Raw genomic sequence first — 12,576 nt, 5'->3', positions numbered from 1 at the left:
AATAGCAGGATTTTCAGGAGCGTGTGACGTAGTAGCTGGGACAACTTCAGTTCATGTGTTTTCAAATTTGAAACTGCTTTGGAAACCAGCTTCCATTTTAGATGTGTGGCAGATCATCTGTGTTTCTGAGCACCGCCGGGTTCGCTGTGTTGTGATCTAGGCCAATCTTGGGATGCTCCTTGATAGTAACCAAAAATATTTAGAGACTTAGTGACTGGAGAGAATGATGGGCCTTTTATTAAAAGTTGTATGAGACCTGCTAAATGTGTTTTCCTGACCCTGTCCCCTTCCCTCCCCCCAAATAAGTAAATACACGTGTGCACGCATGCACACGCACACACACACGTCTGTGGGTATGCACATATATCTATATGCCTTGAGATATGGAGGCACACATACTGTTAGCTCAAGGATACTGTTCAAATATTCTTTGTGTTTCTCTGAAGCTTTGTCATACGGCGGGTATTTTTGTTTTAGAGAAATGTGTCGTTATCACTGCAATTTAGTGTTCATTGTGATGATGAATGCAGGACTCTTAAAATGCTAACTGCCTTAGTCCTGCTTAGATAGCGCTGCTGGCTGACCTGGGTAAGCCTGGTCAGTACTTCAGAGAGGCACTGGTTCATTTGTTCATTCATTCCTTTATCTTCATGTATTTACTTGACAAATCTGTACTGAAAGCCCACTCCTGCGACAGGCATGATGCAGTGTAAACGGTTGCATAGCACCTGCCAGGCAAACCAGGTAGATGTGGGCCCCACTCCCAGGAAGTGTAGATTTTAGCCAGGGAGACTGGTTATAAACACAAACAAGATCATTGCTGATGGCAGTGAGTGCTCTGAGGGCAGTAAGGCCGGCAATGCGGCAGAGGTGGAGGTAAGAGCTATTTTAGCGGAGGTGTCTGAGTAGTTCTTTCCGAGGGGCTGATACTTGATCTGAGACAAGAAGGATGAGAAAGAGGCAGTTGGGAGAAAAAGAGGCAGCGGAACCGACAGGTTCAAAGGTCATGAGGTGAGAAAGCCCTGGGGGCACAGCGGTCACTGTGGTTGGAGCCTAGTGAGTCAGAGACCAAGACTGTGATGCACGCTGATTTTGCAGAGCCGGGTCATGGCAGGGGTTAGTAGGCCACAGCTCGGTGTAGATCTTATTGTGAAAGTATTGGAAGGTTGTTCAAGGCCTTTTTCCTCCCACAGGGGACTGACAGGACATTTAACAGAATGATTTGCTTCTGAGAGACTGGGTTATAGAGGGGCAGGGATGGAAGCAGTGAGCCCAGTTAGGGGGCTGTGCAATAATGCGGGTGAAAAAAAGAGTGGTTTGGACCAGGGTGTTGGCAGTAAGAATGAAAAGAAGGGGCGGCTGGAAGACACTTTGGGATGATGCGCCGACAGGACTGGACGACACTTTGCTTTGGGTGAGCAGATGATGGGCCCGCGTACCGAGATGGGCGGAAGCAGGACTGAGGACGGGGCTTCGGCCTTCCTTCCGGCCAGAGGTGAGCCATCCGCATGGAGATGCCACGTAGGCATCTGGACCTCGCCGAAGAGGTCAGGCTGGAGGCGGACACTTGGGAGTTCTCGGTCTGTAGGTGCTCCTCGAGGCGGGGAGCAGGTCTCTTCCTGGGAGAGGATGCGGCTCACGATGAGGAGAGGACTCCGGGCCGAGGGCTGGCAGAGAGGGAGGAGCCACATGGTGACCTAGGAGGAGGGAGACCGGGAGAAGGTGCAAGGCGAGCACGTGGGGATTCTTAGAAGGTGAGGTCGGAGGAGGACGTGTTGGATTCGGCAGAATGGAGGCGGTTGGTTAACTGCAGAGGAACAGGCGGCTTCCGTGGCCTGAGGGATGGGATCTTCCCGGTAGATTGGGAAATGAGTGGGCACTGAAGAAACAGACCGGGGCTGGCAGCGTGTTGTAAAAGTGGGCGGAGCGGTAGAAGTGGTAGCTCGCGAGGATTATGGTGTCAGGGGAGCTTTTGGCTTTTTTAAGATTTCTTTTTTGAAGGTTTTTGAGCAGGTCCTTTCTGCACAAGTTCCAGAAGCTCTAGAGGAGGATCCAGGGAAGTCATGCTCTCTCATCCTTTGGTCCATCCACCCAGGCCCCGGCCCAGGAACAGCTGCGGAATCACAGTTTGTCTCTCTGAGCCTGGCTTATTTCACTTGCCACAGCGTCCTCCGAGTTCATCCGTGTTGTAGCAGGGGTCAGAGTTTCTTCTTAGGCCGAATGGCGTTCCGTCGTGTGTGGAGGCCACACACACGTTGCTTACGTGACTCTCCGCCGACGGCCGCTTGGATTGCTTCCGCCTTTGGGCTCTTGTGCGTCATGCTGCGATGGGCATGGCTGTACGAGTTCTGTTCTCTGGTCTCACTTCTTTTGAGTACCCGTGGGTCTTTTGTAAAGATAGATGTGGTAGCCTGCTTGGGGTGCAAATGGGAATGATCACTAGGGAGGGAGAGATGGAAAGTGCAGTGCACACAGGGAAGTGAAGATGGAAGAGGAAGACGGGAAGCTGGAGGGTGGGGTCAGGAGAGAGGCATTCGCCTCTGTTAGGAGGGCGGACGGAGGCAGCTCCAGCGCTTCGTTGAGACGTGGTTTAAGTAGAAGGCCTGGCTCATGATAACCAAGAGGCAGAAGCAGCCTGAGTGTCTGCCAGGTGAATGGATGAATGGATTCCAGAAGTGTGGTACATGCATACAGTGGAATATTAGCCAGCCTTAGAAAAGCAGGAAATCCCATCGCGTGCCCCAACATGAATGAACCTCCGGGACGTTACACTACATGAAATAAGACCATCACAGAAAGACAAACACTTCAGGATTCCCCTCAGATGAGGTCTCTAAATTAGTCTCACTCTTAGAAACAGAAATTAGAATGGGTGTTGCCAAGGGCCAGTGGGGAGGGCGATGGGGAGTTGCTCCTCAGGGTTTCAGTTTTGCAAGATGGCAGAGTTCTAGAATCTGTCGCACGGTCATGTGCATATGGTTCGCCCTACCGTACACTTAAAAATTGTTAGGATGATTATATGTTTTTGACCATAGTAATAACAGAAAAAGTCCTGGGTTCCTGCTGCCTCTTGCTTCCTCAGGAAGTGCTCGGCCACGTCAGCAGTGTGTGTGAGTGACGACCTAATGGACACAGATGGTCTGCAGTGTGGCGGCCTAATGCGGCCACCCACCGGCTTGTGTCAGGCTCTGTGTGTGGACTTTGGGGTCTGGCAGCTGTTGAAGTCCTGCAGGTGGATCACCTCGCCTGCTCCCTAAAAAAATCAGAATCACGGGCGCGTAACCCTCTAGGAATAAGAATTACTCTCGGAGTTGGTGTGTTTAGCATTCTCTGATAGTCCCCGGTTGGTCTTTCTCTAGCTCCATGATGGATTGGAATAGCCTATTCTTAACATAATTAGTTTACTAGAACCATACATTTTTTATAAAGATCCAATACTTAATTCACTGGATTTTCTGGAAGAAAAGCTTTGGTCTGGTAAAATGAATCTCAGGGAAATGAGGGGGAAGCTGTTGAAGAATGGAGAAGAATGTTACCTGATTGTCTAGGTTTTTATGGACTCTTCTTCACTTAGTGTTCATTTGACCCTGGGGCGGGGGGAATGATCAGCTCCCGTTCATAGAAACCCTGAGGGGACCCAGAAGTGCGGGGCTATTGGTCCCGCTGCTGGGCTCTGCCTGTCTAGCCCTCCCACCCCAGTGAGACACTAAGCGAAGCTTTGTGCGTGTTTCACCCTGGTCTTTGCTCTCAAGGCCCTGATGTTGGACACCTTCTCCTTCTGCAGTTACAGTGCTGTGCTCCTGAGGAGCTAATACCCCAGTGGTAGACTTCCTTATGCCTCGAAAGCAATCACATTTTTCCTGCTCTTTTGTTCTTTTGATCATTGGGGCTTTTCCACAATAAAACCATGAACATAAGCATTGTACATTCTCATAAGCATATGTACATTGTACATAAGTATGTACATTCATTTAATGTACATACCTGAAAAATAAAATCTGGGCCTTGGATGCAAGTATGGGTGGTAGTGTGCTGGGAGACCTGTGCCATCTTCCCCTAGACACAGACTGCTGCTCAGAGCCCCGCCCACGTGGACTCTGAGACGTTTCTAGAGGGCGGTTTGAAACCTACAGCTCTAGTGTTATGAATTTACATTCTTTATAATCTTTTTTTTTCTGATGGTGGTGTAATAATTTACATTGGGTAGATTCACCCTTCGTAGTATCGATTCTGTGTATTTTGTCAAATTCATACGGTTGTGTGGCCACCACCATACTCAAGGTATAGAAGAGTTCCATCCACCCCGCCCCAGATTCCATTGTGCCCTTTTGTAAAATTGCTTCCTCTCCCCACCTTCAATCTCTGGCAACCACTTACCAGTTTTCTGTCCCTTTAATTTTGCCTCTTCTAGAATGTCATGTAAATGGAATTATACAGTGCATAGCCTTTGAGCCAGGCTCTTTCACTTAGCCTAATGCATTGGAATTTCATCCATGCGGGTGTGGTATCAGAAATTTGTTCCTTTTCGGCATTATTCTTTAAGGGGAACACATTTTTTTTTTACCTGAATTATACCGAGCTTTAAAATGAACACTTTTTAAAATTGGGATATTCTAATTGAACCTGTTTCGGGATCCAGCTGGATTTCCATGCTCTTTTTATTTTGAAATCAAGGCTGTTCCCAGCTACCTGTTTGGCATCCTAGGAAAATGCCAGAATGAGTGAGGTTTGATGGGGATCTGCAGAATAGAGGGGCACCTTGCCTGTGTTTTCAAGGCGGAATGCCGAGTTCAGTGCTCAGAGCTTGCCATACACCATGACCCCAAGGAGTCACTGTTGAAGGTGAATGTTTCCAAGGCTTCCATATTTGTATTCCTGCAGGCTCATCAGATTCAAGAAATGTTTCCCCAGGTGCCATACCACCTGGTGCTGCAGGACCTCCAGCTGACACGCTCGGTAGAAATAACAACGGACAACATTTTAGAAGGACGGATTCAAGTACCTTTTCCCACACAGGTACACTGGGGTTTTATGCATGAAAAGTGGATTCTGTCTTCACAGAGATTTAATCCTGTAGTTTAACTCTTTAGTTACTTAATTGAATATCACTCATGATTTGATGAAGGGTCTCTATGAATGTCCTCACTTTCCAAAGTTTGAGGGTAGACCCATCAAAGAGGCTCAGATCCTCAGACAAGGACAAGTGTATTTGGGTAATTTTTTGTACAGATGCACACCCCACATCAGCCTGCCCTCGCCAGTCCAGAAGGTCATAACCTTGGTTCCTCTGGGATGAGTATTGGCAACCTTTCTCTGTAAAGGGCAGATAGGCGTAGGCTTTGTGAGCCATGTGGCTCCTGTTGTCGCATCTCAGCTGTGGCTGCTATAGCACTGACAGTGTGTGAATGGATGTGTGTAACTGTGTTCTAGGAAAAACTTATCCATAAAAATAGGTGGAGGGTGGATTTGGCTGCGGGCCAAAGCTGACCCCCAGCTCTAGGAGGTAATGCCCTCTGTTCCCGGTTGGCTTTGCACATTGGTGGGATTTTTTTCATTAGCTGTAATAGCTATGATACTTCGGTTTTTAAAAGGTCACATTTCCTGGCCCATTATATAACCTCTTTGATGGGCACAAGAACTATTAACATTTGATTTATTTACTCTCATTTTTATTATTGGAATAGAGTCGACATACAATGTTATATTAGTTTCAGATGTATACTAGTGATTTGACGCAGTGTTAACATTTCAAAACAAGGTTCCTGGCAGGACCAGGGGATAGATACATGACCAAGAGTCATTTAACAAGAAATTATTCAACTTCATGTATAAGACTATGTAGAAATCTATTAATAAAATCCGAAAATTTGAGAATCTTTCAAGAGAGAATGAGCCTAGAGCATGGAGTCAAATGGGCTGACATTAGACTTGCCTTATCTGTCCTTCCCTATTTGACCTGGCTTTTGGCTTTGGATTATCCAGCAGCAGAGCCTGGGACAAGGATTCGAGTGCCAGTGGTTCATCTGGGAAGGTTGCAGGAAACAGGCAGCAGGTGGGGCTGTGAGATGGCGGTGCGGGGAAGGCGGCCAGTAAGGGTTTGTTACCCGGCAGGTTACTGTCATGGATGCCTAGAGCTTGATCCCACTGGGGCCTCCCAAGTGGCAGTGAGGAGGGGCATTTATATGCCACTTCCCGTCAGCTGCTGGTTGACTGGGGCTCAGAGTGACCTTGTGCAGCCAGAGTGAGCTCTCCGGCAATGAATTACAGAAACTGGCCGGCCCACACTGACGTGGCAGGACCTGCAGGGAGATGGGCAGGGCCCCAGAGCATCTGTGGCCGTGGCCAAGATCTCAGACTGGCTAAAAACGAGAAGAACGACAGGACCTATTTCATAGGGTGTTAAGATAAACGAGATGGTCACGTTGAGTTTCTGCAAGCGTTCAGTCAGTGTTACCTGCTGTCGATCTGTCACCGTCCAGTCACTGTCACTGAGGAGAAACTGAATGCGGTGCCAGTTGATGACTCAGACTCACACTCAGGCTCCCTTGTCTTCTCTTCGATCTTAGTAGCATCTTCATTTCTTTGCTGCTGCAGACTCTGTCAAAGCCCAGACAGCGTTGGGGACCGGAGCTCCCTCTGCACCCCGGGATTTCTCCGGCCCTGTTCCATAAGTCCCTGAGCAGCTCTGTACGGTCTGTGGTGCTTTTTCTCTTGCAGCGCTCAGATGGCATCAGGCCTGCACTGAACAGTCCTGTAGAAAGGCCAAACGGAGACCAGGAGGAGGGAGAAGCTTCTGTGCAGGTAAGGTGTGCAAGGGCGGGGTGTGTGTGTGTGTGTGTGTGTGTGTGTGTGTGTGTGTATGTGAGAGAGAGAGAGAGAGAGAGAGAGAGAGAGAGTATCGGACCGGGGGCAGTCTTGTAGTGCCCGGCAGTGGTCTTCAGTCCTGCCTTTGATGTGCATGAGGCCTCAGGGGTGTCAGAGAAGGCGTCGTGCCACATTGTTCCGGTATGTCAGGTTAGCAAACCCGGCTGTGCCCACGCCATGGCCTGCATTTCCACCTAGGGCCTGCCACCGCCCGCTCACTGGGCATTATCCTTGGGACCTGGAGGAGAACGGAGTCATGCTGTCCCCGGGCCAGCCCTGCCATCTTGACCTTGAGCAGTAGCCCTAGGAGGGGCACCGGGAAGCTGGGCACAGGCAGGACTCTGGGTGATCGGACTCATCTGAACCCAGACAGGGGCTGACTGGGGCTCGGCTCTCTCGAGCTGAAATCGTTGAAGTCTTCTCCCCAACACCTCCCTTGGCCAACTCAGCGTTTCCAAGTGCTTCCGTGCACTTCATGCCAATGAGACCCTCTGAGTGGTGTATGGGTGGGGAGGAGTGTGGTTATCTTGGGAGCCAGATTGGCCTGGATATCCACTTAGGTGAGTCGAGGTGGCCATCCCTTCCAAAGGCAGCTCCTCTGTCTGGTCTCCAGGGCAGAGGCCCCCCCCTCCCCCATGCTCTTAGCCCCCCACCGTGGGGGTTCTGGTTCACACCCTTTGTCTGTAATTCCCATTTGCTTAATCAATTACCACACTTTCCAGAAACTTTCTTGAGACTGGAGAATACCCCAGACAACCCCGTCTTTGTGCTTCTGTGCTTGTGACGTGGGGTTTCCCACACACGGGGCTGGGGGCTGACGCTGGTGCTGCCTTGTCCAGCGGTGTTGCTCAGGGTGACGCTGCTCTTCCTGAAGCAGCTGCTTTGATGGGTCAGTGACATGGAAGCTGCTTTCACCTCGTACCTCGTGTGCTTTTCTCTGCAAACAGGAAGCTCTAGAAACGAAGACTCTCTCAGATCCTGTTGCTGAGTTAAATTTTTCACACCCAAATCCATATTTGGATTGTGCAGCATTCGTAAAGTGGTACCTGGCTTCTGGAGAAGGAATTCAGTTTTGCATTCCCAGGTTTTTGGATAGCAGGCCCAGCTTAGATTTGAGTGCTGGGCTGGCTGGGGGCCCCTCGGGGTAGAGCACGTTCACTTTCTGTCCTGATCTTTAACTCTGTTTTTATAGTTAGTGGGAAGATTTCTGAACTTTTTGTAGCACAGTGAAGGGAATGTACTTACTTCACAAGGAACGCGCTCTGTAGTGTTTCCAGTCGTTCCCAAGTAAGAAGTTCTTGGATAACAGTCCGTTTAGTAAAACCTCCATGTAGCACAAGCGTGGCACTGGCTGTGCTGGTTGGTACCGAATGCGGTCTGTCCCCGGCCTGAGCTCAGGCCTGCTTGGAAGCCAGCAGAACTGGGGGTGCGCATCCGTTTCCTTCCTTCATCTCCCCCATTTACCAGCTGCTCTTTCTACCTCCTCCAGGGTCGGGCTCAGGAGGAGGGCGGGTTAGGACAGGCCACATGACCCCACCATCCCGTGTGTGTGCATGTGCTACATGAAGGAAGCCTCAGCTGTCCTTCCTCAGAACTTGGGCAGGCCTTTTCTGACCATCCCTCCCTTCATGGAGACCGTATCACCCTCCAGGCAGTCCTTTGGGCCGGGTCTGTTTCAACAACTTCAGGCTGGTTCCCTCCAGCATCTGTGGCCGCCCCGAAGGACACACAGTGGGGCCTTACCGTCGGTGGAAGTTGGACTCGCTCCCCTTTTTTTATCTGCCACAAGCAGGTGTCTTTCTCTTCGACTCCTTGCGTGTGTTAGTCACCACCAGTCCCCGGGGGCCCCCAAACTCTAGGGAATAGGAGTTTGGACACATGGCTGTCTTGAAGTCCCCTCATTCATTTGACTGAAGGCAGGGAAGGGTGGTAAGGTCGTGTAACAAGTGCCACATGCCAAGAAATCTTACAAATGTGCCAGTCTCTCAGCCTCTTCCACCTCAACACTCTTGTCACCTAGAGGTGGGTGCTAGGCTGACACTGGCCAACCTGGGTCTGTCTGGTAGCAGGAACATCAATGTTCAGGCACTGGCCTAAGTGTGTGGGGCGCCTGGGCATTGCTGTAGCGTTCAGAGCTTTAGCCAAAACCGAGAGAGTCCCATTTTAATATCCTGTTACACAAAGAGTCTTGTGATCTTATATCTGTTTTTAAAAAGATCCTTAGAAGTTACCCTTTTTAGGGGCACCTGGGTGGTTCAGTCGGTTAGGCATCCGACTTTGGCTCAGGTCATGATCTCACAGTTAACGAGTTCGAGCCCTGCGTCAGGCTCTGTGCGGACAGCTCAGAGCCTGGAGCCTGCTTCAGATTCTGTGTCTCCCTGTCTCTCTACCCCTTCCTGGCTCATTCTGTCTCTCTCTGTCTGTCTGTCTCTCTCTCACTTTCTCTCAAAAAGAAATAAATATTAAAAAAAAATTTACCCTTTTTTATCTGCCTGCCTCTGTTTTCAGAATCAAGTGAGGGTGTAAAATTTGTGTAGTAAATGTGATAAGACTTGTTTAAGTTTCAGAGCAATTAGTAGAGTTGAACAAAAAATTCCCAGAATGTAAATCAACTTGGAGTTAACTTTATTGTTTTCTGAGAGTACAGCTTCAAGGTGTCTGTGTTTTTCATACCGGTGATCATCTACAAAAAATTGCACTAATCTTGAACATCTGGCGTGAGTCAGGTGCTGTTCTTAGTGGCGCACAGGCCTCCCAGAGCCCACGCCGGCCATTATTCATACGCCGATGGTTCCCCACCTGGCAGCCTGGCTCCCCGTGGGTGCAGAAGAACACTGTTCGGGGCACTCAGGTGGGGCGGGGAGTCCTGGCAGGAGGGCTGCCCGTGCTCACAGAGGCCCCCTGCTTCCTCTGTGCCCAGACCGAGCGTGTGCCCCTAGACCTCAGTCCTCGGCTGGAGGAGGCCTTGGACTTCAGCGAGGTGGAGGCGGAGCCCGGCGAGGGCGAGGACTTTGAGGCCCGGGGGAGCCGCTTCTCCAAGTCTGCGGACGAGAGGCAGCGCATGCTGGTCCAGCGGAAGGATGACCTCCTGCAGCAGGCTCGCAAGTAAGTCGACCCTCCAGCTCTCGCTCGCGCGTGTCTCCGGTCACAACCCGGTGGCCCGGGGACCCTCGTCGCGTCAGGCCCACGTCCTGCCTTTTTAAACAGATTCCAACATTGAAAAGCCATTCAAAACGTTCAGACTCCAAACCTCTCTTGGAAAAGCAAAGGGTTCGGACCTGACCGGTGTCCCCCAGTGAGCTCCCGTGGACACCTTTGGCCACACCTGCACGGAGCGCCCACGTGCTGTGTGTCCTGAGCCCTCAGCGGTGCTTCTGCTTCTCCGAACTCTCGAGGGGAGCACTCTAATTGCATCCACGTGAGAGGCAGGGCTGAAGGAACAGGCCCAGAGAGGCCGACCCGGCCCGGTGTCCGCTCCCAGGCCGCCCTCCTGGCCACTGGGCCTGCCAATGGAGGTGTGGGGTGGCCCTGTGGTGGCCGGTGGAGAGGGGGGGCCGGACAGCCGCTTGACGGGCCTCCTCCCCGATGCAGGAAGCCTCTGCCCCTCTGTCTGGGGACAGGTGTCTTTTCCACGGGCTGGTGCCAAGTGACCGCAGGAAGGTGCCCGGGAAGCTGTGTGTTTCTGCGTGTGTGTGTGTGTGTGTGTGTGTGTGTCCCAGAGCGTCCCTCGTCCCTCACGCGAGGCCTTTGGGTTTTGTAGGCGTTTCCTGAACAGAAGTTCTGAAGTCGACTCGGCCTCGGAGCGCTGCCCCTCGGCAGAAGGCACAGCCTCTGACCCCGTGACCCTGCGTCGGAGGATGCTGGCCGCGGCCGCCGAACGGAGGCTCCAGAAGCAGCAGACGTCCTAGCGCTTCCTCGCCGTCCGCCGCTGCCGCCTCCGAGCAGCGCGCCGCCACAGAGGCCCGGCCCCGCTTCTGCCGCCGCCGGAGGAGGGGTCGGCTGCGCTGCCGCTGTATAAAGCATGTGGTCTTAATAGTGTTTGGACAGCTGACAAACTTAATCCTTTTTTGTAATACTTTCTATGTGACATTTCTCTTCCCGTTAGAAACACTGCACATTTTAACTCTAGGCATGATCTCTTCTGGCGTCGACCGGACTTCTTAGGGGGCGGGGCAGCCGAGAGGAAGAGGGCAGCCAGGAAACCCTGAAGCAGGCTGCTCCGACTACTGGGTTACTGCTGCTTGTGGAGGTCACAGCAGACGCTGGTGTCTTTAGCCCCAAGTCTGGCAGGAAGGTGGGGGGGCCAGGATTCATAAAAAGCCGTGCGGAGATGTGCAGCGTGAGCCCGACTCCACCGCCGGGGTGGTTTCTGTCGTCAAGCTGCTGTTCTCGCTTGGGCGGCATTCAGAACGCTACGGAGGCCAGACGAGCGGGGCCAGAGCCCTGGGTTGGCGGGGGCATCTCGGAAAAGTGACTCCTGATTTGCTATGTAGAGCAGAGGAGGGGAAAGCCTGGGGCTGCGGAGCGTGAGGAGGTGATCTGTTGTGTCCCAGGACATCGGGGACTGACTGCCGAGCTCCAGTCTGAAGTTGGCTTTGTTTCCGTGACCACTGGTGCTCCTGCGGCTCACGAGTACCTCTGAGAGTCTGTCCCCCCTCTGTGTTCCAGACCCGGGGAAGGCCAGCCCCGAAAGGACTGAGCAGCAAAGCTTTGGTTTATGGTTCTAGTTCCTTGGTCAAGTCAGTTAGGCAATGCCAGGGGCTGTGGGTTTGGTCCTTTATAGAAAAGGAGAGCCTTACAAACTGAGCAAGTCACTGTTAGAGGGCTTTCTTGAAGACATAAGAGATCTTTTTTATCTTTCTTCCCCAGAGCCCTTCATTTTCATGACTTTGCTCCTGTTGGTTTAATTAAACATAGAAAGGTAAGATGCTGAATCCATCTGCCTCGGAGCGGACCCAGGTCCTGAACCTGTTCAAATTCTTCCCACATTTAACTTTCAGGATTTGAAACACGCAATCGTAGGCTACATAGTTCAGTTTTATGTTCTGTTGGATTTTTTTTTTTTTTTTTTTTTAATGTTTGAAAGCATAGTTTTATGGTAGTCCTTCGGGGAAGAATCCAGTATTATCTAAAATGATTGGCTAAGTTAAATGTATTTTACATAACTGAACGTTTTCGGAATGTTGAAACGTAATTGAAGAGAACAATGGGTAAATGTTTAGGCCGAGATAATTTATTTGAATAAATCTTTCAAAAGCCTTACCTTGAAATGCTGTTAGTAAATTTCTGTGATTTTTAAAAAAAAAATGGTTTTGTTTTGCTGAGAGCATAGCTATTTGTTTTTATTGTAAAACAATAATAATAATAAAAAGCAAACTCTTCTAGTGTGCTGTGTGTGGCTGGACGCTAAGGCAGTTTTCATCAGAGATGCCAAAGTTAGACCGCACTTTGATTCTCTGTGTACCGTTTTTGGAGAGTTTTTCCCATCCTTACACCTTGCAGGTGGCACACATTAACGATGACCCTAATTCCACGTGTTCTTAGTTGGAGACGTGTGGAAGGAGAGAATGGTTGAGACACGGTAGAGGGTCCTAGGACCTTGGAATATAGCAACGTGACCGTGATCAAGGCGGAGACCTGCCTTTCATAGCTTAAAATGACCCAAGAAGAGCAGTCCTAAATTCACCCATAGGTTTTGCAATTGGACAGCAA

General features: G+C 50.7%; 1 protein-coding gene across 1 annotated transcript in view; it reads left to right on the top strand.

Annotated features, from left to right (window-relative positions):
• The window catches only part of AMFR (autocrine motility factor receptor), a 43,489-nt gene extending 31,355 nt beyond the window's left edge, over positions 1–12,134 (top strand). Inside the window, exons 11-14 of the mRNA XM_047078425.1 lie at positions 4,882–5,016; positions 6,718–6,801; positions 9,785–9,969; positions 10,625–12,134. Coding sequence (XP_046934381.1) covers positions 4,882–5,016; positions 6,718–6,801; positions 9,785–9,969; positions 10,625–10,772 — 552 coding nt within the window. The 3' untranslated portion in view covers positions 10,773–12,134. The remainder of the gene's footprint in view (positions 1–4,881; positions 5,017–6,717; positions 6,802–9,784; positions 9,970–10,624) is intronic.
• Positions 12,135–12,576: the final 442 nt, after the last annotated feature.

Source organism: Lynx rufus, unplaced genomic scaffold (genome assembly GCF_022079265.1).
Source record: "Lynx rufus isolate CCGP_SWC_20201006 ecotype Redwood Valley unplaced genomic scaffold, mLynRuf1.p SCAF_16, whole genome shotgun sequence".
NCBI classification, from domain to species: Eukaryota; Metazoa; Chordata; class Mammalia; order Carnivora; family Felidae; genus Lynx; species Lynx rufus.
The sequence above is the reverse complement of the archived record's forward strand: the minus strand, read 5'-3'. Positions and strand labels throughout refer to the sequence as shown.